This window comes from Cavia porcellus, unplaced genomic scaffold (assembly GCF_034190915.1).
Source record: "Cavia porcellus strain 051 isolate PalLab524CR breed Dunkin Hartley unplaced genomic scaffold, mCavPor4.1 scaffold_17, whole genome shotgun sequence".
Classification (NCBI taxonomy): Eukaryota; Metazoa; Chordata; class Mammalia; order Rodentia; family Caviidae; genus Cavia; species Cavia porcellus.
Genome location: NW_026947500.1, coordinates 26,866,598 through 26,892,246, shown reverse-complemented (window position 1 = coordinate 26,892,246; position 25,649 = coordinate 26,866,598). Strand labels below are relative to the sequence as shown.

Here is a 25,649-nt window from a genome sequence, read left to right as displayed (position 1 = left end):
GGCAGAGGTGATCTAGTAAGTAGCTGTCAAGTGGGCCCAGTGGAGAACTGGCTTTGGGTCTTGAACTTAGCCTCATCTTTGAAACTGTGACCTTTTTTTCCAGGCCATGGTCAGGATCTTTTCAGGTCGGAAACCCATGCTGTACAGCTTCCAGACCTCCCTGCCCCGCCTGCCTGTGCCAGCGGTCAAAGACACCGTGAACAGGGTAAGTGTGTGTGCTCCCTGTATTTGGGGATGCCAGGAGGCTTTCAGATTAAGGTTGGTGCCCAGTTATGACTGTAAGTTAATTTTCTGTCTGTCCGTCACTCTCTTTATTCTTTCTTTCTTTTTTTTTTTTTGAGTTCAGGCTGACCTCAAACTCACAGCATTTCTGCCTAGGTCCCCCAAGTGCTGGAAATATAGGCCTGTGCCACTGGCTGTCATTTGCTTTTATTGGCTCAGCAGTGTACCTTGTAGGGTTTTTGTGATTTTTTTTCTAATGTTATCATTGCATTTTAGGGTGTTTGTGTGATGATGTTTTTTTTTTTTTAAGATAATCTTGCTCTGTTCAGGCTGGCCTTCAACTCACTTATGTAGCCGGGGCTGGCCTTGAACATGTGATCCTCCTGTCTGCCTTCCAGGTACTGGGATCATAGGTGTGCACCACCAAACCCTGGTTTGAGCATAATGATTTTAAGGCTCACTTCCCCGAACCTGCATGTACTTCTGCCTTTTTTCTGACTGGAAAGACCCCTGTGCATTTATCCATCCTCTGATGGCCATTGAGCTGTTACCAACTTTCGGTCATTTTGAGTCATGCTGCTGTGAATATTCATGCACAGGTTTTTTTTTGTTTGTTTGTTTGATTTTTGGTACCAGGGATCAAACTCACCATCTCTCACTTGCTAGGCAGATGCTGTGCTGCTGAGTTACATCTTCATCCCATGCACAGGTTTTTGTTCAAACAACTGTTGGCCCTCATTTGGGGCATGTGTCTAGGAGTGGGTTGTTGCACCATGAGAGATAATAATGCTTTTCACTTGCTGAAGAACCAGCAGACTCTGAAACAACTGCACTGTTCTGCATTTTAACCAGCGATGTATGTGGGTTCCAGTCTTTTGCCCATTTTTGGAAACTCTAAGCAGAACACTTCTAGGTTTCAGGACTTGAATCTAGTCTCAGTGGTTTAGTCCCTATTCCCTTGGCAAGTTCCTCCTCATCTCCAAGAGGGTGGCACAAGGGTGACCCTGAGGCCAGCGTTCACTGAGCACCACCCACCTGTGTAACTTGTGACAGTGAGTGCAGCGCGTGGGGGTTTTTCTATTTCAGGGGTGCACATTTTACCGTGAATAAGCCCCAGAAAGCACTGCAGCTGGCGCTGGCCAGGGAGCAGGGTCCTACCCTTCACGTTGCAGGGCTGACCACAGAGATTACTGCTGCCCCAAAGCTGTTTTTCCAGCAAATAACTTGTGGGAATAAAATGTTTCATGATGAATCCAGAGGTGGCAGCAGTTGTATTTGTCGTAAACTCTCTCTTAGGAGTAGGGCAAAAGCTCTCACATGTCCCACGTGTGAACTGCTCTCTGCAGGTTTTGACTGCCCAAGCCCGGTTGTCTAGCGTGGGTTGCTGTCCTGTGTTCTTTTGTCACTGACGTGTCCCCCCCTCCTCCACTACTGCTCCCCAACACCCATAGCTTAAAGGAGGAGAGGTTTATTTTGGCTCAGTTTTGGAAGTCTCAGTCGTTGCATGGTTGGTGACCTGGTGGAAAGACCTCAGGGGAAGAGCCTGAGGAAGATGCCACCTTCCTAGCCCACGGATCTGCCTCTTGTGACCAGCGCCCCACTCACCCCTATTATCACTTTTATCCATAGCATCCCATAATCTCATCACCTTTCAAGAGCCCCACCTTTGAGTGCATGAGGCTTTGGGGGGACGTCCAGATATAAACCCCAACAAGGTCATAATGTTTAATTATCAATCTGCAGTGTCTTTTAGCATTGGTGTGAACTAACCTGGCTACAGACTGGCAAGACCAGCTTGGGCAGGTTTCATCTTCTCAGTGTGGAATGACCACTCTGAGGCCCAGGGCAGGGAGCCTCGGCTGCAGCCCATGTGTTTATGGCACTTGATGTGTTTTCACTCACCCCAGTATCTGGAATCAGTGAAGCCGCTCATGAAGGAGGAGGAATTTAAGCGGATGACAGTGCTTGCCCAGGATTTTGCTGTTACTCTTGGACCAAGACTTCAGTGGTATTTGAAGTTAAAGTCCTGGTGGGCCACAAATTATGTAAGTATTGATAGATATAATCTTTTTTTGTGGTATTGAGGGTTAAACCCAGCTCCTCCCCCCCCCTTTGGTACTGGGGATCGAACTCATGACTGCGCACTTGCAAGGCAGGCGCTTATGCCGCTGAGCTAAATCCCCAGGTCCCCCCACTTTTTTTTTGTACTGGGGGTTGAACTTGTAACCTTGCTCTTGTAGGGCAGGCACTTACACCACTGAGCTAAACTCCTGGCCCTCCAGCTCTTTTAATTTTTTGAGTCTCACTAAGTTGCCCAGGCAGGATTCGAACTTGCAACCCTCCTGCCTTGGCCTCCCTTAGTGCTGGGATGACAAGTGTGCACCACAATGCCTGGCTGCATAACTTTCCTTGATGCAGTTTTACTGTATGAAATTAAACAGAGGACAGGCATAACAGAGCTGGAACTGGAGTTGAGATCAAACACCATCACCTGTGAGTCCCCATGTGCAGACTGGTGATCAGTGATGGGTTTCCCCAGGCAGGAAGGAGCGTTTGCACCCTGCCCTGGCTGAAGCTGCTCTTCTGTGTGAATCTTGTCTTCAGGCTGGAAGGTAGTTGTGCTCTTACTCCTGCCAGCAGTCATGAGTGTGCCATCTTTGCCTCCTGTTCTGTCCACTAGTTTGGATCGTTTGGGCTCCAAGAGCATTGTTTTGAGTCCTCTGGTCAGAGAGGCACCTGCAGCCCAGGGCTGATCACCTCCAGGGCTGCTCTGGCCCAGGGTCACCTCAGCATCAGCTCCAGTGCATGTTGGGTTGGGACCAGAGACAGCACTCGGGGCCGCACAGTGTGGGGAGAGTCTTGACTTTCGGGGCACAGCTCATGTGGAAGAAGAGGTTAAGGACGACTGGCAGAGGCAGTGCTTGGTGCTTGATTGAGATGGTGCTGCCTCTGTGGTGTTAGGGATGCTGCTGTGGAGTGTGACTTGGCACACGCTGGCCCCTGTGTTAGTGCCACAGCTCTAACATGGAATGGGGCTGAGACTGGCTTTTTCAGGACCTGGGAAATAGAAAAAGGAGACAGTCTGTGAGGTACTTCTGGATCAATTTTTTGTTGCAGAGAATTTGAGTCCAAGGCCTCCAACAGTACCCTGGCACTGAGCTACCAACCAGCCCTGGGTGTTGGTTATTGAAACATGTTAACAACCATTCGTCATTTTTATTTTATTTTTTTCAGTGCTGTGGATCTCAGCCAGCGCCTTTGCCCTGAGCTACATCCCTAGCCTTTAAAAATATTTTTCCGTTTTGAGACATGACTTTGCCGAGTTGCTGAGTTGCCCAGGCTGGGCTCAAACTTGCAATGCTTCTGCCTCAGCCTCCCTAGAGTGCTAGGGTTATAGATGTGCACCATCACGCCTGGCCACTTAAGGTTTTGTTTTGTTTTGTTTTGTTTTACCACCTATGTGATGAACATACCTTCCAGCTATGTCTCACCGTAAAACACTTTATATTTACCGCTTTCTCAATTGTGTGTGCTCAGGGCCACCAGTTCTAGAGAGGCCCCATCCTTCGCTGGTGTCTGCCCAGAGCACATGCGCAGTCTCCCTGCCCGCCCCCGGCAGAGTGACCTGCACATGCTCACAGTCTGCTTGGCTCCTGGTGAGTCTAACCCTCTGGCTTGTCTCCTGTTTCCTTCCACTAGGTGAGCGACTGGTGGGAGGAGTACATCTACCTCCGGGGCCGCGGGCCACTGATGGTAAACAGCAACTACTATGCTATGGTGAGTCCCTGGGCTGGGCCGGCTGTCTGGGGCGGAGGCCCTGTTCTGCGCTGGTGACATCTTCAGGACTGCAGACAGCGCAGGGGCTTGATCACCGGACCTGTGCTCCTGTTTCCTCTTATCCAAGGCTTTGGGTCAGGAGGGCGCTGGCCCAGGCCTGCATTCCTCACCAGAGGCCCAAATGCGTGTCCTTTTATGTTTGTATAGGGGCACAGGGGCACCATACCAGAATGTGAATTGGGAAACCACCCTGTGGCACACTCAGCCTGAGGTCTGGAAACCTCCATTGCTGTCGCCCTTGTTCTGTGCTGTGTTCCCACCAGCTGTGTCCTAAGGGCTCCTGTGCCCTCCCAGCCTGGAGAGGGGCTGCATGTGGCGCCACTTCCCTGCCCATCATTGGCCTTTCTTTGTCTTTTGAAACATTGACATTGATCAGAAGTCCCCAGTTTTGTTGTCAGCAACTGACAACAGCAGACTAGTTAGGCTTCTCCTGTCCCTTCCTTCTTCTCTGCCTTGATTTCCTCCTCTTTATCATTTGCTTTTTTCTCTTTTTCTTGTTTCAAAAAAAGGTTTTTTTTCTACTCTTGGCTGAAACTGTCTCAGCCTGAGAAAAAAAGTTGTCAGTGTAGTACGTGGAGCTGCTTTTGCTGCATGATGCGACAGTGGCCACCTCTGTCCTTTCCCCTGGAGCACCCACGTGCATCTCCTACAGACAGAAGGGCTTTTCTTGTGCAGCCAGAATGTGCTCTGTACTTTGAACTTTCCAGGATGCTCAGATCTGTGTTGTTGCTGGTCTTTTTCCAGCCGTGGAACAGGAGGCTTTTACAAGTGTATATGACAACTTCGTTGCAGGCAGAAGTCTATATGAATGGTTGTTTTAGGTTGTTTTGGGTTACTTCTCATTTAGAAAATTTTCTTTACCTAATTTCCTGTGCATTCTAGGAGGCTATCTGGAAAGGAATATGGTTATCTTTTAGTAGTGCAGGAATACCTGGGGACTTGTGTTCTGCATTAACAGTGAAAGTGACCAAAATAAAAAAAAAAATTATAGTTTGTTTTGTAACACGTCAGAGTCCACCCCCTCAGGCAGGGATATAGCTCAGTGGCATAAACACCTGCCTGACAAGTAGAAGATTCTGAGTCGGAGTCCCAGTACAATGTATAAATATATATTTGAACACACTCAGCTCATCATTGTTATTTTTTATAGCTCTTCATTCTTGTAACTTTCTGACGTGGCTTTAGAAGCCTTTTCTGAGTGTCTTTGGTTGCACCATTGTGCCTGCCTTGGTGTCCTGAATTGCTGCAGAATGTGGTCATCTTGACTTCAGGACAGAAGTCACATGGTGCCAGACGTGAACGAGTGGTGGAGGGCACGGTGCTGCTTCTGGGAGCTGCCCTGCCCTGGTGGCACACAGTAGCGGCGTTCACCTTATTTCTCATCACGCGTTTTGTAAAGATACCCACAAAAAAGAATTTCCGGAACTGTTTCAGAAAGTGGCAGGAATGATGGGATAAGTGCCTTCAAAACAAAGGGGAGGATTTTGAGGGGGATTGATGGCAGTGTGCCTTTTACTATAATTTTTTAACTTAAAATATTTGCCGTGTATTTCAGCCAGACCTTGGACATTCGAATGCATAAGTAGACAGAGCTTTACAGTGGGGTCAGGCTTTACAATGTGTTCGAGTCAGTGCCCTCTCCCATGCACACTCTCTCTGATGTCAAACCCTCTCTTTCCAGGAGCTGCTGTATGTCACCCCGACTCCCATCCAGGCCGCAAGAGCAGGCAACACCATCCACTCCATCATGCTGTACAGACGCAAGCTGGACCGGGAGGAAATTCAGCCGGTACGCAAACACCAAGCTTTCACCAGATTCCTGCACAATAGCTTTACGGAGGGAAATTGACACTGCACATGCTAAAAGTGCAAGATCTGATGTGGTTCACCACCATGATCAGGGTACTGCATCTGTCACCCTAAAAGTCCTTCTGCTTCTTCACAATCTCTCCCTCTAAGATAACCCCTGATCTACTGTCATCCTGCTTAGTTTGTCATGAGAAAACCTCTGTGTAAGTGGTATGTATCTACCCAGTATTATTTTGAGACTTTATATTCTAAAGGGATATATGTTTGGTTAATTGCATTGAATTCTAGAATTTTCTCTTGGAAAAAAATATATTTTTGTTTTTGTTTTGTTTGGTGATTCTGGGAATCAAACCCAGGGGCACTTTACCCCTGAGCCCTCCCCACTGACCCTTTTATTTTTTATGGTGAGAGAGTGTCACTAACTTTCCCAGCCCAGCCTTGAACTTACAGTCTTCCTGCCTCAGCCTGGCTGAGTAGCTGGGATTACAGCACATGTCACTCTGGCTGGCTCATTTCTCTCTTAAATTCTCCCTTTGGTTTACGTGTCAGATTGTAAAAAATGGATTCAAGTGCTTTATTCTGGAGGTAACTGCCGGACGGCGAATGCTGCCATGGTTCAGCCAGGTCCCCCGTGAACCATCCCAGGGTGCAGCTAGAGAACCCGGAGTCCAGCACAGGGAACAGGCTGTGATGTGTCGTCTTCATTTCCTCCTTTTTATTGTCCTGTGGAGCTGCAAAAGCAGATTGTCCATCTGAAACACATTTTTATTACAGACCCGTCTTGCTTCTACGATTCCCCTCTGCTCGGCGCAGTGGGAGCGGCTGTTTAACACCTGCCGGATCCCGGGGGAGGAGACAGGTGAGTGGCCTCCTCCAGGCCCCTTGGGCAACCAGCGCTTTCCATCTTCCAGCTCTTAGTGAGTGGGGTCAGCCAAGGGGACCACGCTGATTTTGGGGTCTTTCCTGAGAGTGTGGGGTCATGAGCACGCCTGTTGGATTTCCTTTGTCTTTATTAGGCCTGGACAGCGGGCCTATTTCCACATTTCAATTTCTCTTCAGTGTTTTTCCCATGTCTGCTGAAACATTTCTGTTACTTCCTCTGGGTTCCCAGGGCATTTCTCTCTGGCCCTTAAGTAAGGTTGATTGTAAAATGCAAAATGGATTGTACTGGAGAAGCCCGATCGTGGGCCAGCTGTTGGCTTGTAGCTGCCAGGTGACCACATAGTCTGTCTGTTTAAGACATCCTAGAGAATGGCAGGGAGGGACAGCCTCTGTCTGCTGGGATGGCACAGGGCCCCAGAGATGTCTGTGCAGGTAGAAACACGGAGACGCTTGATTGGCCAGCAGAGTCTGTCTGAGACCGCGTCCTAGGCTCTTGGAGCCCATGGCTGCTTTGCAGTGCCCAGGGAAGGTGCCCTGCCCGTCCAGCCTCTAGTGCTTAGCCGCAGCTGAGCTTTCCTGCAGAGGTTTCATGGTCCCTCTGTCCCTGCCCCGAAGCTGTCACACTTGCATGGGTTTTCCCCTGGGCTGTGTAAATATCTGGAGATGATTTAGCATGCAACGGAGCACATGCAGAGGGAATTGTAAATTGGCAAGGTTTTTAATTAGGCAATTTGAAAATCTGGGATTTTGGGGCCAGTCCTTCAATAACAAGGCCAAACTGTCTAAACTTAGTGCTTTTTCCTTTTCTTTTTCTTTTTTAATACTAAGGATTTAATCTAGAACTTTTACACTGAGCTACATCACCAGCTTTTCTTTCTTTTTTTCTTTTCCTTTAATTTTGAGATGGGCTCTTGCTATAATGCTTAGGCTAAGATTCAAACTTGCAGTCCTCCTGCCTCAGCCTCCCAGAGTGCTGGGATTATAATCACTCCCAGCGGTCACTGTCTCATGGTAACCTTTTTCCATTCAGTGACTTTGATTTGATCAGGCATGGTGGCACACACCTGTAATCTCAGCACTGGGGAGGCTGAAGCAGCAGGATCACAGCGAGTTCAAGATCATCTCGGGCTACAAAGTGAGCGCTAGACCAACCTGAATTGTATCGAGAGACCTTGTCTCAAACAAACAAGCAAAAAAAAAAAACCCAATAAATTTTATTTAGTGGAATTACTACTGAAATTGAGAAGATTTAGACAGAAGATAAAATACTAATGTATTTTAGTACTCTAGTATAGTCATTGTCTGCATTTTTGGTGTACTTTGATATATAGTATCATCACAATTCCAGTGTGCCATTTCTGGCTCGTCTCTTTACCTTTATAAGGGGTGCCACAGTGACCATCTTGGACCTCTCCTATGTCGTAGATTAGCCAGTTTATGTGGTTAACTTGCTGGGCCTTACCGTGGACATTTTCAACTTGATTGACACTGACAAATTGCTCTCAGCAATTTTAGCAGCGTGACCCCACCGGTCTGTAAGTGTCATAGTTCCCCTTCTCATGGCTGAGACAAAGTACCCAACAGCCACAGTAAAGAAGGAAAGGTTTACTTTGCCCACAGTTTGTAGAGATTTCAATTCATAGTTCGCTGGCTCCAAGGTAGGGTGGCCTGGCAGTGAAGCATCACAAAGAAGAAACAGCTCTCGGCGGGCAGAAGACAGCAAGCCAGTAAGGAAGCCAAGCAGCAAGCAGTGACCCTCTTCCTGTCCCTTACAGTCCATTCCAGTCCACTGGGTAGCACTCGCATCAGGATGATGCCAAGCCAGTCAGCGGACCGATTTAGTAATTAGTAATTACACACCCTCGATCCCAGCCTCACACACTCCAGATCTAGCTACCTCTGAAAAGCCCCACCTGTGACTGCATGAGGCTTTGGGGGGACATCTAGACATAAACCACAACAGTAAGGGACCTTTAGTCCTTCCATTGCTAACACTGGGCTCGCCAAGGAAAGCAAATTCTTCAGTGTTAGTTGGACATTTTGGGTTTCTTACACCGAGAACTTCCCTTCTTGTATCTCGGGCCCTTTTGAAAAGAGGGTGATGCTGCTTTCTCTTAGCACTTTGTGGCGAATCTCTGTGCATCCTGGATGCTCAGCCTTTAGCAGCTCCTCGGGTTTGTGGACCCAGTGCACCAGATGTCTGAGTTCTTCCTGTTGCTCTTCTGTCTCAGTCTTTAATGGTAATGGGCATCAATAGTAAAACTTGGGGGTAACATCCAATTTATCCATTGCTTTGTATGCTTTTTTTTTTTTTTTTTTTTGTCTTTTTGAGACAGGTTCTCTCTGTGCAGTTCAGGCTGGCCTTGAGCTCGCTTTGTAGCCTAGGCTGGTCTCAAACTCACAACAATCCTCCTGTCTCAGCCTCCTGAGTGCTGGGATTACAGGTGTGAGCCACAATGCCCGGCTTCTTGTGCATGTTTACATCTTGTTTGAGAAATTCTTTTCTCTTTAACAGCATCTAATTACTTCTTTGTTTATGGATCTTCGGTCTGCCTGGAGTTGGTTTTTACATTTAGTGTTACAGATTGGCCTCGTACTTTGCGCATGGATGGCCCCTGTCTGGCCCCAGGAAAACAGCAGCAGTTTGCCCTGCTCCGCTGATGCACACAGGTTCCAGGCCCTGTGGGGCTGCCTTCAGGCTCTTTTCTATCCCAGGGGCTTTCTTTTTTCCCTTCCCTTAGTTGAGTGGTCAAGTTATAAACTATAAGTTCTGGGAGAACTCGCGGTGTTTGCTAAGGGAGGCCTCTCTTGTAAGACCTGTTATGGCTCTGCACTTCCTCGTGTGCTTTGGGATCTGCATCGGGTCCATCAGATTCCTGCTGGAAATGCAGAGACCAGGAGAACCCGGACTGTTCTCTCAGGGTTGAGCCCAGCAAATAGCCCAGCCTAAGAAATCAACGGCAGGGATTTTCTTAGCATCCTGGAGGCTGCAAGTCGAGATTCAGGTGTCACAGGTGGTCCCTGCTCCCGCCTCTGTCTTTGGCCTGCAGAGAGCATCTTCTCCCTGGCCTCTGTGTCCTTACCTGGTTGTCAGTGCATGAGTCGTGTCCTCACTGTAGGGACACCAATGATACAGGCGGATAGCCCACCGTAGTGACCTTGTTTAATCTTAATGACCTCTTTATAAACCTGTCTCTGAATCAGGCCACCTTCTTAGATATTGAAGGTTATGACTTCAGCCACTAGTGGGGTACGCGGTGTGCACAATTCTACCGCACACTGGGTAAACAATTATTTATCATTGAGTTTACACTTATGTGTACTCGTGCTTATTTACGGAAGCTTTTTTTCAAGTTGTTGTTGTTGGTTTTTGTTTTTCTTTTGCCAAGATTTGAACTCAGGACCTTGTGTTTTGCCAGACAGGCACTGGTGCTGCTGAGCTATATCCCTAGCGTGCTTGCTAATTTAAACTATAGATTTTCTTGGCTGTGCCATGACTAATCCTAGCTGCACAAGCCAGCTCCTATATTCCCCATGCATCTCCTTTATCTTTGGTTTCTTTCTTTGTTTTAGTACCAGGAATTGAACTCACAATCTTGTACTTGCCAGGCAAGGGGTGTGCCACTGAGCTATATCCCTGGCCCTAGTTTAGCTTTTTTTGTTTTTTGGGTTTTTTATGCCCCAGCCAGGGCTTCGGGATAAGTGACCACACCCATGTTCTTTTGTTATCTCTGGCTTTCAAGTGAAAGTGTCAAATGTGTGTTCCTGATAGCAGCCTTCAGCAGGTGAAGAAGGCTCTCCTCCATCCTGGGGTGCTGGAAGTAGCTTTTAAATGATATCTAGTGTGGATGGGGTAAAGCTGGGCTTTATCCGACTAGGTCCTTAAATGTCACATCCCTTATGGTGGTGGCAGGGTCGTCTCATCCCCAAGTCAGGCTGGACCACTGTCACCTGCTTTTTATCCCCTTGTAGCACTTGCCTTTCCCATTTGGCTATCTGTCTGTCTGTCTACCGATTTATCTGTAGTGCTAGAGTTTGAAGCCTGGGAGTGCCGAACTACAGCCTCAACCTCTTGTACATTTTTGTTTTTTAAATCATGAGAGAGTTTTGCTAAGTTGCCTAGGCTGGGCTTAAACTTGAAATACTCCTGCCTCAGCCTTCCAGAGTGCTGGGATTACAGGTGTGCACCACCTTCCTCAGCCCTGGCTTCATTTTACCTTTGAGAAAATTGAGGCTTGGAGAGGGTAGTGCCCTGCCCTAATTACTGACTCATCGAGTGGCCAAGGTGTGCTTGGAAACCAGTCCCGTCTCATTCCAGGGCTCTTGAATCTCTTCTGTTTCTTTCAGAATCGTGGGCTCATTAAACTGAACAGACTGGCACAGGGTTAGGAACTGTGTCATTTGGAGGGGGGTGCGGTCCTCTCACTCTCTAACCTTGTCCCTCTGGATTTTGTGTCCCCACTGCACGTCCACCTCAGACACCATCCAGCACCTCAAGGACAGCCGGCACATCGTGGTGTACCACAGGGGCCGCTTCTTCAAGGTTTGGCTCTATCACAATGGGCGGCTCCTGAAGCCCCGCGAGCTGGAGCAGCAGATACAGTGGATCCTGGATCACCCGTCGGAGCCTCAGCCCGGGGAGGCCAAGCTGGCCGCCCTCACCGCCGGAGACAGGTGCGTGGCCCCTGGGCAGCACTGTCACAGCACCTTCCAGCCCTGCAGTCGTCCCTGTGGGACCCCAAGTGGGTCCCAGCCACTGTTGCTCTGTGTTCTATGAAAGCAAGGCCATTGCATAAATAGTTGGCTTTGGTGCAGTCCCATGGTCACCTCTGCACATGACAGGCAAATGGAGACACAGCATGTAGAGCATGTGACTGAGAGGACAGGACAGGGAGCAGGCTTACTCACAGGGCTACGGGCTTGTTTATTAATGTGGAAACAGAATTAACTTAAACCAAGGCCCTGGTGTAAGTTTTCAGGATACAGGAAAAGAACAAGTTCAGTTGGACCTTCTGCTGACAGCACAGGTATTTTCTGTGGTCCCCAAAGGTGTGGAGGTGGTGATTCTCCACACCAGCAAATGAACAGCCCTGCAGTGGACCCCAGCGAGGCCACCTCTTGGTCACTTCTGGAGGTAGTGTCAGTTCCCAATGGGTTGTGAACTGAGTCCCCAAGACTATCTCTCTTCACACCCAGGGGCAAAGCTGAGCCTCTAGAACTTCTGACTGATCGGTCACACATTCCCGCAATGTTCTCTGTAGGCTCCATTGATTTGTTAGGGAGCTGGACATGATGGTACTCTCGTGTATTCCAGACACTCTGGGAAGCTGAGGCAGGCAGGAGGGTCGAGAGTTTGAGCCCAGCTAGGGCACCTCAGAAACTTAGTAAGAGCCTATCTCAAAAAACAAAAAAAGGACTGGGAACATGGCTCAGTGCAGAGGCCCTGGGTTTACCTGCAAAGATAGTAAGCAGTGAGGGGAAGTGATGCACAGAACAAGGTGTGCAAGAGTCCCAAATACAGGATCTGAACTTCATTTCTCTCAGGCACACGTGCTCGTGTCTCCTCCACACACGTGTGGTCACGTGGAGGGATGGCAAAGGTACCTCCCAGAATTCAGTGGAGTCAGGGTGTGCTACCTGTTGTCTTTGGGGTTTTTATTTATTTTAAAAACTTTTTTTGGAGACAGGATCTCACTGTGTAATGCAGGCTGTCCTCAAACTCATGGCAATCCTCTGGCCTCAGCGTCCGGAGTGCTGAGATGACAGGTACACCACCATGCCCAACTCCTTTTGGGGTTTTAGGTAGAGTCCCTTGCATGGGGATGTCCGAAGCATGGACAAGTGTGTCGAAATTGTACTGGACGAAAAGGGTGTGCTCTGATGCTAGCAGGCCTCTCTGTTCACGCTCTTCTTGTCCTGTCTGGGCAGCGGCTATGGGGCCATTGTCATTGGTTGTGTCTAGCACACCAAGTAGCTCAGAGAACTTCCAGCTCCAAGACAAACATGCGGAGAATTAGAGTATCTGACGCCTCTTGGGTAGAAAAGTTGCAGACAGATAAAGATCCATAAACAAAGCAAACGTGAAGTACTTTTAAAGAAAAATTTTGTTTCTGTCCAGCTCAGGGAAGTAGGAGAAGTTAGAGAGCCTGCGTTCCAAGGCTGAAAAGAAGGACTGCTTTCCCCGCCATTGCCCTTGAGCTATCCCGTCTGCTACAGCAGCTAAAGACAAGTGGGCCAAAATACTGTAAGACATGCTTGGTGCCCTAGGCGTGAGGAAATAACATGAACGGGGAGTCAGAAGCCAGGAACCATGGAACAAGGGCATTGTCCAAGGGCAGAACCACTCTGAGGCCCGCAGGGCACCTAGCCTTGGCTCTGTGTATACCAGCCCTGGCTGGGTGTCCGTGAGCTGTGCAGTGTGGGCTGGTGAGCAGCACCCCTGCCCCGTCCCTGCTGGATGCCAGTGGCCCCCTTGTTGTGACAACCATGGTGATCTCGAGATGTCCCCGTGCTGCTGGGAGAGCTTCAGAGTCAGGCTGGAGTGGGAGCCAGGCCACTGTCTGCAGACACTCGAGGGCTTAGCACTGGGCGTCCGGGCCGGCAGCTGGCTGAGTCTTACAGACGGTGGCAGTGGGCTAGGAGGACCATGAGTGTCCAGAGTGGGCCAGGGCAGGCAGATTGCGCCACCAGGCTGAAGAGCTGTGACAGTGACAGCTGCTTTTGGCTTTGCTGCTGCCAGCTGTCATTACATGGACCAGTTCCGGCATGGGTGACACAAGTAGATAGCTTTTCTGTGGTTGAGGAGGGAGGGGGCCTTTAGAGATGGGGTCCAGGGAAGCAGGGGGAACAGTTCAGCGGTCAGAGCAGTTAGGACCAGAGAGAGGACCGTGTGGGAAGGGTTGAAGGGCTGAGTTAGAAGAAGCCGGGGTTGCTCGGCATCTGCGATGGTGGAGGACAGGGCAGTGTTAGGAAGGATTTGTTCCTTTGCTTTTTTTCTTTTTTTTTTTTGAGACAGTGTCGCTATGCAGTTCAGGCTGGCCTTGAATTTGCAGGGATCCTCCTGCCTCAGCCTCCTGAGTGCTGGGGTTACAGGTGTGCGTCACCATACCTGGCTCATTTTGGATGTGCTCATCTGAAGGACTGGAAACTCCTGACAGCAGGCCTGGGAGATGGCACAGCTAGGGGACCAGGATCTCCTTCTCCCAAGCCCCATGATTGATAGGTGCCCTAAGATGCACCAGCTCCTCTCGGAATGGGCCAGAGCCAGTGTTCCCCGAGCCTTACAACTGAGGGCTGCATTCGTGTCAGCCCTTTTGTTGTGGCCTTTGTCCTCTGGGCGGGGGCCTGTGTTGGGGACCATGGAGGGTATAGACTTGTGGGCACCATGAGTGAGCACTGAGCCAGAGAAGAGGTGGGTGACAAGAGGCCTGGCAGGCCTGATCAGGAAGGGTGCGTGGGGGCAGTCCGGGTTACAGCAGGAGGTGGCAGGGTGGGAACTGCATTCCTCTGAGTGTGGAGAGTACAGAGGACCTGGTCCCAGAGGTGTTCTGCCATTCCTGTACCCTGGACATGAGAGCCAGGTGGCTGAGGGTTGAATCCGTCCCTGCCTCAGTAGAGCTGCAACCTCCTGTCCCTGTGCCTCAGTATCCTCACTTGAAAGATGCGTGTGGGGCGGGGAGATGATCAGAGAGTCGCACGAGGAGAAGGCCATGAGCAGATCCTGGCTTGAGGGCAGAGGTCTCTGTGCTGGCTGTGACTTCTGCTATCAGAAGTGGTCTAGGCTGCCTCCCGGGAGGACAGGGAGGGCAAGGAAGGGGTGTGCACCTTCTCTGTGTCGTTGCTGCTCCCCGGCAGCTGTGCCCATGGGGCCAGCCTGCATTGGCTGTGGTTCAGTGAAAATAAGGTGCTATGCCATGTGCCCTGCTTGAGGAACAGCAGGGTGAGTGGATGAGAGGCCCATTTGGGCAAATGATGCAAAACGGCAGGTGGACAGATAAACATAACATGTTTCCCTTCAGAAATCTGCCAGAGGAGGATGGGTGCGAGTTCAAGGCTAACCTTAGCTACGCAGTGAGACCCTGTCTGCAAAACACAGAACAAAACAAAAAATATAATTACAGCATGTTAGGGTTACGGATTCCCACTTCCTTGTCTTGCAGATTTCAAATTTTAACCCGTTAAGTGAATTTATGGACAAAATTTTAAAGAACCTTTTTGAGTAGCTGGTTCTTACATTAGGTGTTTGAACAAACTCAGAAAATGCTTGATTGCTGGCAGTGTTTTAATGTTTATCAAACAACAGCATTTCCTATAGAAGGATAAAACTTAGTGTATTGCAGCTCGTGCAAAGTTGTGTGATAGATTTGCTTCCAAGTTTTGGGTTGGAGTGACAGGAGGGGATTCAGAGCCTGACAGAATTAGGAGCTTTGCTGTGACATAATCAGAGGGTGCGGGGCAAGGGTCACTTCTACATTTGTGTCCCTTTTGCTCTGTTGTGTAGTGTTCACGATTAAACCGATCAACACAATTTGTAGAAGTGGAACTTTGAAATGCATGTGCTAGATTTACGCTGAAATGATTCAGTTCTCACGTTAGTAACAATTCAGGTGTTTTTGTTTCTTAATTTAAATATAGGGTTAGGGTAATATTACAAAGGCAATCTAGTGGTTAGATTTTCCATTTGTATTTTATTTTGTGAAGTATGTTTTTCACAGTTTAAGATTTGACAATCATTGCACTTTGGTAATAATAATAATAAATGTATTTTATTTTTTTTGTTGTTTTTTTTTTTTTTTTTTTTTTTTTTGTCTTTTTCATTTTTACCGGTACCGGGGATCGAACTCATGACCGCCTGCTTGCAAGGCAGGTGCTTATGCCGCTGAGCTAAACCTCCAGCCCCAATAAATGTATTTTATAATGCTAAAAAAAAATGCCTGCCAGCCGCAGTAGTGCTAAATAGTCAGAAGGCTAAGGCAGGAGGGTGGCAAGTTTGAGGCCAGCCTGAGCAACTTAGAGAGACCTTGTTTCAAAATCAGAACAGCTGGGGATGGAGCTCAGTGGTAGAGCACTTACCTGGCATGCCTCAGGCCCTGGGTTCAGTTCCTAGTATCAAAAACAATTTTTATCTCCTGAAAATTCGTAAAGGGATATATTGTGTCATTTCAGACAGGTGCCGTGAGCCCTCACAAAGCTGGTATGGGTGCCACTGTGTTTAACTGTCTGTGCTCCTTACCACAGAATACCCTGGGCCAAATGTCGCAAGACCTACTTTGCACGTGGAAAAAATAAGCAGTCTCTAGATGCCGTGGAAAAAGCAGCATTCTTCGTGACACTAGACGAAACCGAGCAGGGATACAGAACGGAAGACCCAGAAGCGTCCTTGGACAGCTATGCCAAGTCCCTCCTGCACGGCCAGTGTTACGACAGGTACTGCCCTCTCCTTTCCAAAGGAAGGAGTTTCCTGCCTGAGGCTGATGCCTACCCCCAGGTATTTTTGCAGTTGAGGAACAAACTTAGTGTGAAAATAACTTCTCGCTTTCTTCCCTCCATCCAAACTGTCACACATACAACTGGAGCCAGGCATCTCTGAGATTCGTCCCTTTGCTGTGCCCAATCACCTCTGCTTGGAGATGCTCAGATGCAGTGGTCTCTGGGTACCTGGTCCCAGATGGAAGGGGGAGACAGGGCTGAGCATGGGTTAGGCCCAGGAGTCAGCTTTGGCCTTGCTCATGCCCACAGGGATGGTGCTTGGTGGGATCTCCCTTTGGTCACTGTAAGGTGAGGGCTCCCCTGCAGGCCGGGGACCATGGCTGCGTGGGGCTGCAAGGGTGGTTGTGCCCATGGGGACAGCTTCTGTTCTCCCCGGCCGCCTTGCGCTCCAGTGACCTGTCCTGCTCTAGTTCCCAGGACACACGTGCTCATCTTCACTTCTGGCACAGGAAGGAATGAATGACTCTGTGACCAGTTTCTGGCCAGTTGTGAGGGGTGGGCAGCAGAGCGTCAGGCCCTTCCAGAAGGAGGCAGATGGCTTCAGGCCATGTATGTTAGTTGGACAGCAAAGCTCCATGATCACATGTGTTTCTCTCAGGTGGTTTGACAAGTCCCTCACGTATATCGTCTTCAAGAACGGCAAGATAGGGATGAATGCAGAGCACTCCTGGGCAGACGCCCCCATCGTGGCCCACCTGTGGGAGGTAAGTGTCCTGCTATTGTTCAGGGTGGACACTGTTTTCAAAGGCTGACACCCCGGACTGCCTTTGACTTGGTGTTGGTCCTAGAATGTGACTTTTTTTTTTGTCTTTTTGAGACAGGGTTTTGCTAAGCAGTTCAGGCTGGCCTTGAGCTCACTTTGTAGCCCAGGCTGGTCTTGAACTTGCTGCAGTCCTCCTGCCTCAGCCTCCCAAGTGCTGGGATTATAACATGCACCACCACACACAATTAGAATATGACTTTTTAACACATGCGCTGTTATGTATAAAGTTATATCACTAAGGAAGGGCACCCACGGGTTCCTTTCCTGTCTCTTAGGACCCTGAAGGAGCGGGCACATACACTGCCACCTCCTTTCGGAGGCTGCCATCACCAAGTGGCTGTCAGCTCTTACGTAGCAGCTTTAGGGCAAAAGTGAACACAGCTTACTCTGAAAGAATTGCCTGATTGCTGGATTTCATAAGTTTTTTTCTTTTCTGCCTACCTGGTCTTAGACAAAATATAATCAAGCTTGTTAAAATCCTGGTTCATAAAAAGCCAGTATATCTTTTACTGAAAACATTAATTCTTAAAATTAACAAGTTATTTAAAAAGCCTGAAACCTCTGTTACTTTTTTTTTTTTTTTTTGCCTTTGCAGTAAATGAGACTGAACGCAGGATCTCACACACACTAGGCAATCACTCTGCCCCTGAGCTATCCCTTCAGCCCAATTTTTAATCTTATTTTGAGACAGTCTCCCTAAATTGCCCAGGCCAACCTTACCTTTTGATGCTCCTGCCCCAGCAGAGGGTACCACCAACACCTATCCCCTTTTCCCAACCCAGCATTTAAATACACAAGGTGGGCCGTGGCACAGCTCAGTAGTAGAGACCCCGCCGAGACTGAGTCCCCAGCACTGGAAAGAAAGGAGAAAAAACCTACAACGCTGCAGAGCTACTGCTGCCACCATGTTTTATTTGCCTACTCTCTTGAACTGTTTGACTTGATTCATGTTGGGCATGAAAGGCATGAAAAGCTGAATGAAGGTTTTGCTTTCTTAACTTACCTGTTAGGTTCTTGTTGTCGCCAAAACTCAGAGCTCATAGCAGTGGACCCGGCACAGAAAGTTCTGTCTTCACTCACTTAGATGAGACTTGGTAGTTATTTTGAAAGCACCAAACCCCTTGAGATTCGTGTTGAATACAAAACTACATTTTTGCCGTTTTTATTTCCCTGCTGCTCTAAGAAAGGAAGCAGAGTAAAATGACCTTAAAGTCTGAGCCTGGGAGGGAGTCAGAGTCAGGGCGCTGCGGGGAGGATCCCCTCACCTCCACATAGCCCCAGTGTGCAGAGCCCAGTGTGTATCTGGAATTCCCACAGTAAACTTTTTTTTTTATTTTATTTAAGGAGAAAAAAAAAAAGCAGAGAAAGGGTACAAGTTATACAGATTTACAGAAAAAAATAAACAGTAGGAAATCACTAGTTAATGGATTACATATTGTCATCTTAGAAATAATTGTTCAGGTCACAGAATTAAAGCTTGTAAAGTGGACATTCCAACAGTGAGACTGCAAACAGTTCTGTTCAATGAACCAATAAAACTCAGTGATATCATTTTCTAATCTTATACACTTAAATATACATGCAGTTATATTGTTTAGAGAACTTTCTTTTCCTCTCTTTTGTACAATGACAGTTACCCATTTTGGGTTTTGTTGCTCCCACAGTTCTTATTACTTTTTTGGAAGGGAGTAAAACCAAATGTGACCTAACAGAACAGAGTCAATCAAATCAAAAGGGTGGACATAATAGATAATGTAAAAGCATAGTATAAGGTGATCAATAATGGTTACCATTCCCACAGTAAACTTGTGAGGAGTCTGAGGACACAGTAGGATGAATGTCCTTTCTCTAATATGTTCGAGATCAGACTTAAATTTGGGAACGTTTGTATATACTTTACTGGTTGAACACAATATCTGAACTCTGAAAAGCTCAGAAATCTGACGCTCTTTACCAACATGATGCTCTAAAAATTTCAGATTTTAGAGCATTATGAATTTTAGATTTTCAGATTAGGGATACTCTTATCTTACTGTTTTTTCTGCAGACACCTGTGAAGGCTTTGAATTTGGGGATTCTTTTTTTCTTAAAGACATGGCCTTGCTGTGCAGCTCAGGCTGACCTTGGACTCACTGCAGCCTAGACAAGCCTTGAATTCATGCCATCCTCCTGCCTCAGCCTTCTGAATGGTGGGATTATAGGCATGGACCACCACACCCAGCTCAGTACTTTTTTTTATAATATTGTATCAATCTATTTTATTCTGTAGAGCAGGGCCCTGTCTGTCAGGATCCCACACAAGTCATCCTCTGCCTGGAGGGGAGGGGAGTTCTATGGATCCCAGCGGAACCATCTGCTCTGGTCTGACCCTCTCCCAAGTGAGGGGAGGAGCTCCTGTCTCGACTCCTCCACATCTCATTTCTGGTGGGGGCTTGGCGAAGCCCCAGTAGCTGCTGTTTTTGGTAGAGGAAGAAAACACGAAGCTCTCTAGGTTTTAAGAACTCGATGTGGCCCTGAGCAGTGAGGGCCACATGGATTCCTTTACTGATGTAGGCAGTCTTTAGCAAGCGAGCATTTCAGCTCCGCACCCAGCAGAGGTCAAGCTCGGGTGTGTCTGGACAGCAGCAGGTATAGGCACAAGCTAGGCACATACTGTTCTGAGGACATTCTGGGTAACACATGCCCAAGGGCTTTCCGGTAAAAGACTCTGAATCCCACGCTGGGTATATTTATCAGAGAGAAATCTAGGGCTATGTGCAGGGTCAGGCTGATTTTTTAAAAAGTAATTTGGATAAGGATAAGGGGATTTTTTTCTTAAATGAAGGTGACTGATGAGAAGCTGTGTTAGGTGTTAACCGTCTGGCTGACTGGCGCCCTGGCACTCCAGAGACATAGAGTGGAGCCCAGGACCTGTGCGTGTTGGTGGGGACTGATCTGATGTCCCCTCCTGGGGCCTCGTATGCACTGAATGGCACGGGGTGGGATGCCAGCCAGAAGCAGGTCTGATTGAGGCGCCAGCCTGAGAGTCCTCAATGTGTTGTTTCTGTTTTTTGAGACAGTCTCACCATGCAGCTCAGACTGGTCTCAGACTCACAGCTGTGCTCTCCAGTGCTGGGGTTACAGGTGTGCACCACCGCACCTGGCTCCCAGAAGTGTTAGCCATGCTGAGATCTGGAGGTCCCAGTGTGTTCCCCATGTTTGGGGGGTGTTGGGACCGCGCATACCTTTGCTTCATCCTTCAGTTGTGTTGGTCCACGAGCCCAGTGCCTTTTCCTTTTAGGCATGTTGGGCCTGGGAGCCCTGTTGTGTTCCCCATGTTCAGGCATGTTGGGGTGCGGAAGTCCCCTTGTATTTTCCATGTTCAGGTGTTCTGGATCCAAGCATCCTGACTCCATGCAGCCATGACTGAGCAAGCTGGCCCTGCTCCCTGGGGACTGCAGGCCAAGCCTGAATGACTTTTCCCTCCCTCTGCCTGAAGGTGTCAGCCTGAGCTGGGGCTGGGCCAGAGACCCTGAGGAGGAGTCTCCCTGTCATTGTGTTTCAGAGCTGATACACTGCACTAGTGTGACGCCCACCCTGTTAAGGTTACCACAGGTCTATGGTTCCTGGTATATTCACCAGGTGTTTGTGCTGTGATCTCCACCGTACAGTTCTAGACATTTTTATCACCTCTCCCTGCCCCTGAGAACTGCTGACCTACCTTCTGCCTCAGTGGATGTTCTAGATGTTTCAGAGATGAAATCAGGCAGTCTGAGGCCTCTCGCGTCTGACTTTCCCACAGCATAATGATTTTGAGGTCCAGGCAGGTCGGAGCATGTTCCAGGGCTTCGCCTTTTCATAGCCATGGAACCTTCTGTTGTGTGGCCGGAGCACTTTCTGTCTGTGTGTTCATCAGTTTGGGTCTTGGGTTGCTGGTACTTTCTGGCTGTCAGGAATAATGCTGCAGTGGACTTTCGAGTGCCAGCTTGTGTGTGGGTACACTTCGCCTCGTGGAGTGCACATGTCCTGTGGCCGTTCCATTCCTTGAGGAAGGGCGGACACCCCTGTCCCTGTGTGTGTTGACAGAAAGCAACATTCACATTGCACAGTCCTAGCCTGCTGTGCCCATGCTGCTGTGTTGGCCATAGCGGGCTCATGGTGCATCCCAGGAGGACGTGGACTTGGGTGAAGGCCTCGCCTCACTTGGGTGCAGTCTTCCCCTTTGCACACATGGGTTGGTGGTTGGTACCTCCAGGCTGGACACAAGCAGTCCAGTGACGGCGGCATCTAGAGCCCAGGCCTAGAAGTAGGCCCCGTGCACCTTGCAGCGGGCATCAGAGCAAAGCCTGGCTCTGCTCCTGACCCGTTGTGTGACCTTGAGAGAGCTTCTGACCTCGACTGCCTCCTTTCCCACCTCTGGGATGGAAAATGGCACACTGACCAGGTCTGTGAGAACACCAGGTACCAAACATAGTATAAGCAACTCAGCAAGTAGGTGGCAGTGGTCTGATCTTGACATAGCTCTGAAAAGAACATGGCTTTGTCCACCTTGGAGGCCACACATTTTGTGTGACACTACTGGATGCATTCTCTGCCTCATATGTTTGATTTTTGTCCTTGTTCCCTGGCACACAACTTCTAAAAACCCTCAGAATCCTCTAGATGATAATGTCTTTTTGGGGGCGCTGGAGCCCCCCAGGTGGCTTTAGATCGGGGCTGGTGACAATAAGGCAGGACTAGAGGGTTCTGACTGACAGTCCCAATCCCAGCCTCCAGGGAGGGCTGAGGTTGGGTTGGTCATCAGTGGCCAGTGACATGATCAGTAGCGCTTCCACCATGATGTTGCCATAGGAAACAAAAGGACAGGGTCTGGGGGAGCTCCCAGACCCCTGAATTGAGAGAGGCATCTGGAGGGTGGGATACTTGGGGACCATACTTCTCACCCTGTACCTCTCTATCCCTTGGGATAAACTGTGTAATAAAAGAAAAATGTAAGCTGGTGCTTACATTTAGAGTTCTTTTATGAGATGCTTTAGGAAATATAATCAGGCCCTAGGAGAGAGTTAAGGAAACCCCAATTTTTGGCAGTTGGTCAGTAGCATGGGTCACACCTGCTACTGAAGGTGCTTGTGCCTGACACCAGAAGTGAGGGGTGGCATTGTGGAAGGGGTCAGCTGTGGTATGTGCAGTGTGTCCTTGCCTGGTGTGTGGAGACCCCCTTGTTCAGCCCAGTGGCATTCTGTGCAGAGAGGACAGTAAGAAGCCAAATTTGGGTTTTCCATTCAATCCACATCCTCCTGTTTTCCACAGTATATCATGGCCACGGACTGGTTTCAGCTGGGCTACGAGGAGGACGGCCACTGTAAAGGGAGCACCAACCCCAGCCTCCCCTGCCCCACCAGGCTGCAGTGGGACATCCCAGAAGCAGTAAGTCCCAGTGACCCAGTGATTGTCACTGTCTCATTTTCTGATTACTGAGATCAATACTGGACACCCAAAACTTGACTTAGCGGAGGGTTTATTTGGAGTAAGAGTTTCTAGAGAATTTTCTTACTGATTGACTGGCTCCAAGGCAGGAAGTGTCGTGGTGACCAGAAATCAGAGAAGAGGGAGGAGCAGGGGAGGGACATACACTCTAGCAGGTCACCCCCAGCAGTGCACTTCTGACCAGGCGCCTTCATCTAGCAGCGCATTCAGCTCTGAGCCTGTGATTCCACCAACTTACCAAAGTCTTATCTCTGAAGTTTTAGAGGTATTCCAGATGTAAACCCAGATATTGACTTAGCCCTGTGGGAGGCAAGTTTGAACTCTCAGCACCCAGATCCTCCAGTGGTACTTCTGAGTGTCCCCAGGCTCTGCTGCTGTCCATAGAGTCTGCAGCCTGTTTGCCCAGGGCTGCTGCTGTGCCCCCCTAGTCACTCCTCCTGCACTTGAAGCTTTTGGCCAAGGCGACAGTGTTCCAGCTCAGAAATAACTGGGTAGCTGTAAACTTCACAGTGGAGAAGAAAAACCCAAATCTCAAAGGGTCCAAATACTCCAGGTGGCTACTTTATAATCTCTGCAACATAATGTATCTTTGTTCCTTTAAAGATTCTCAGGCACTACCCACTCAGCAGAAGCCTTTTGGGGAAGGAAACATCAGGCCCAGCTCATTGGATGAGGCTGGAGCCCCTGGGCTTCAGAAGTCATTTTCATGGCGTGCTGCAGGTCCAGGGCCGGCTCGGAGTTTGCAGACAGGCTGAGCTCTGGCAGTGTGCCCTCAGGGGCACAGGGTCCTAGGATTCCACCAGGGTACTCAACATTTTTCCAAAGAGACTTTACTTTTTGTCTTAATAATCACTGCAATAAATTACTATTTATTTATTTGTGGTACTGGGGATGGAACCTAGGACCTCGTGCATGCTAGGCAAGCACTGTACCTCTGAGCTACATCCCCAGCCCCGAGACTTTACTTTTTGGAGCGGTCAGTTTCACAGCAGAATTGAGGAAGGTGCAGGGATTTCCCTGATGCCTTTTCCGTTCACCGTCACTCCAGCGATGTACCCCACTACCTGTGATCTCTACCAGAGTGGCACATTGTGACACCTTTGAGACATCTCCAAGATGGCGCCTTATGTATTACACTGGTGGGGTATACGTCCCACTGTCAGCATCACCTGGAGTAGCTTCCCCAGAAGCTGTACAGTGGGGGATCGTGGGAACCTTTTCTGACAGCTTCTTTCAAATCAGCAGTGTGCCTGTTAGCTCCTCCATGTCTTCATGGCTTGATCGTGGGTTTTTTTAGTGTTAAATAGTATTCCATGGGTTGACTATCTTTTACTTTCTAAAGCTTATTCCTCACAGCCACTGTGTATCAAGAGTGGGCGTCATAGCACAAACCCTGGACTGTTTGGAATGCCCTTAGGGACCTCACTGGGAACCAGGACCCCTCCTGTGCTCCTGCTGCTTGGGTCCCATACTCCTCTGGGGTGCTCAAGAGCCACCATGGCGCTGACTTTCTGGGCCTCCTAGGGGATGTTTTCTTCTGGAGAGTCCACCCTTTCTCGTGCTGAGGAGCATCTTTCTCTCCTCTCCAGTGCCAGGAGGTGATACAGGCCTCCCTGAACACTGCGACCCTTCTGGCAGACAATGTGGACATGAACTCTTTCCCCTTCCACACCTTCGGGAAAGGACTCATCAAGAAGTGCCGCACCAGCCCAGATGCGTTCATCCAGCTCGCCCTGCAACTGGCCCACTACAAGGTAGGGCCCGAGAACCAGGGTCCTGTTGGGGTACTTGGGAGGTGCCACACATGTGCCAAGACTGTGTGGGGTTGAGGAGGCCCAAAGCCTGGCACAGGAGAGGAGCTGTCAGCAAGGGAAGCTCAGCCTTCTAAAGATGGAGGGTTCAGCTTGTAAAGTTCCTGCCAGGTACCAAGTGCAGGTTCAGTGGTGTCCCAGAGGGACAGCATATGTGTTCCTGTGTGGGAGAGAGAGTTTGAGGGGTGGGGCGAGTGAGATCTTATTACTCTGCTAAGGGGAGAGGTACACCCTATCACAAGCCCAGATCCTGGAATGCGGGAGAGAAGATGCAGTCATGGCAGATTGCTTCACGCCTCTGATCTTCCTCCAAAGGGCAGGATTCCTGGGTACATGCAGGATGCCTGACATTTCCACTTCCTTCCCCCCAGCACCTGCCCGTGTGTCAGCTTGCACACAGCAGCCCCCGTCACAAAAGTGGCCTGTGGAAGGATGGGACAGGGGCTCCTTGTCCTGTGGCAGAGGTATCCACCCCAAGGTTGCCTTGACAGCAGGATATTATAAATCATGGCTTCAGCCCAAGCTGTACTTTTCTTCCCGCCCCCATGGTGTTGAGGATTGAACCCCCGGCCTTTGCACTGCCCTGCATCCTCACCCCATTTTTTATTTTGTGAGAACACGGTCTTGCTGAGTTGCCCGGGCTGGGCTCAAACCTGCTGTCCTCCTGCACGAGCCTCCTAGAATGCTGGGATTACAGGTGTGTGTCACCACACCCAGCTGTGTGCCCTGTTTGTTTTCATTTTATGTTTTTGGGTTTTTGAGACAGGGTCTCAGGCTGGTTTTGGAGTTATTGTGTAGCCCAGGCTGGCCTTGGACTCATGGCAATCCTGCCTCAGCCTCCCAAGTGCTGGGATTATAGGCACATTCCACCATGGCTGACAGTGCCCTGATTTTTCTTTTTCTTTAGGGGCTTCTTTGAGGGGAGGGTGGTTTTTTTTCTTTTCTTTTTTGGTCCCAGGAATCAAACTCAAGGCCTCATGCTTGCCAGGCAGGCACTGCACCACTGAGCTACATTCCCGCCCAACAGTGCCCTGTGTTTAACTGGCATCTTCCACTGTAAAGTGTGAGGGCTGTGTCCATGTTGGGAGGGGGACAGTGATGCCACTGCATCTGGCTGGGGTCTGAGCTTCACACCCTTCATGCTTTGTGGGCTCCCAGCAGGGGGCACTTCTGTTCTTCAGCTTCACAGGTGAGGGACCTGAGGTGAGAGGGGTCAGATGACTTGGTAAGGCGACACTGCACAGCAGGGAAGAAGCTAAGTGGCAGATCTGGACTTTGAGCTTGGTTGCTTGACTTCTTGCAGTAGTAAAGAAAATGAGCAAATGCAGGAAAATAAAAGAAACCTCAGACACCAGAGGGTCAGAACTGAT

The 25,649-nt window shown here is 49.2% G+C and overlaps 1 protein-coding gene across 4 annotated transcripts in view; it reads left to right on the top strand.

Annotated features, from left to right (window-relative positions):
- Cpt1a (carnitine palmitoyltransferase 1A) overlaps positions 1 to 25,649 on the top strand; it is a 54,736-nt gene that overhangs the window by 22,594 nt on the left and 6,493 nt on the right. For all 4 annotated transcript variants that reach the window (XM_003468316.5, XM_063227661.1, XM_023564426.2 and 1 more), the window contains exons 5-14: positions 104 to 205; positions 2,130 to 2,267; positions 3,922 to 3,999; positions 5,741 to 5,848; positions 6,643 to 6,727; positions 11,229 to 11,424; positions 15,988 to 16,176; positions 16,838 to 16,943; positions 22,292 to 22,408; positions 24,058 to 24,222. In XM_003468316.5, the coding sequence (XP_003468364.1) occupies positions 104 to 205; positions 2,130 to 2,267; positions 3,922 to 3,999; positions 5,741 to 5,848; positions 6,643 to 6,727; positions 11,229 to 11,424; positions 15,988 to 16,176; positions 16,838 to 16,943; positions 22,292 to 22,408; positions 24,058 to 24,222 (1,284 nt within the window). The remainder of the gene's footprint in view (positions 1 to 103; positions 206 to 2,129; positions 2,268 to 3,921; positions 4,000 to 5,740; positions 5,849 to 6,642; positions 6,728 to 11,228; positions 11,425 to 15,987; positions 16,177 to 16,837; positions 16,944 to 22,291; positions 22,409 to 24,057; positions 24,223 to 25,649) is intronic.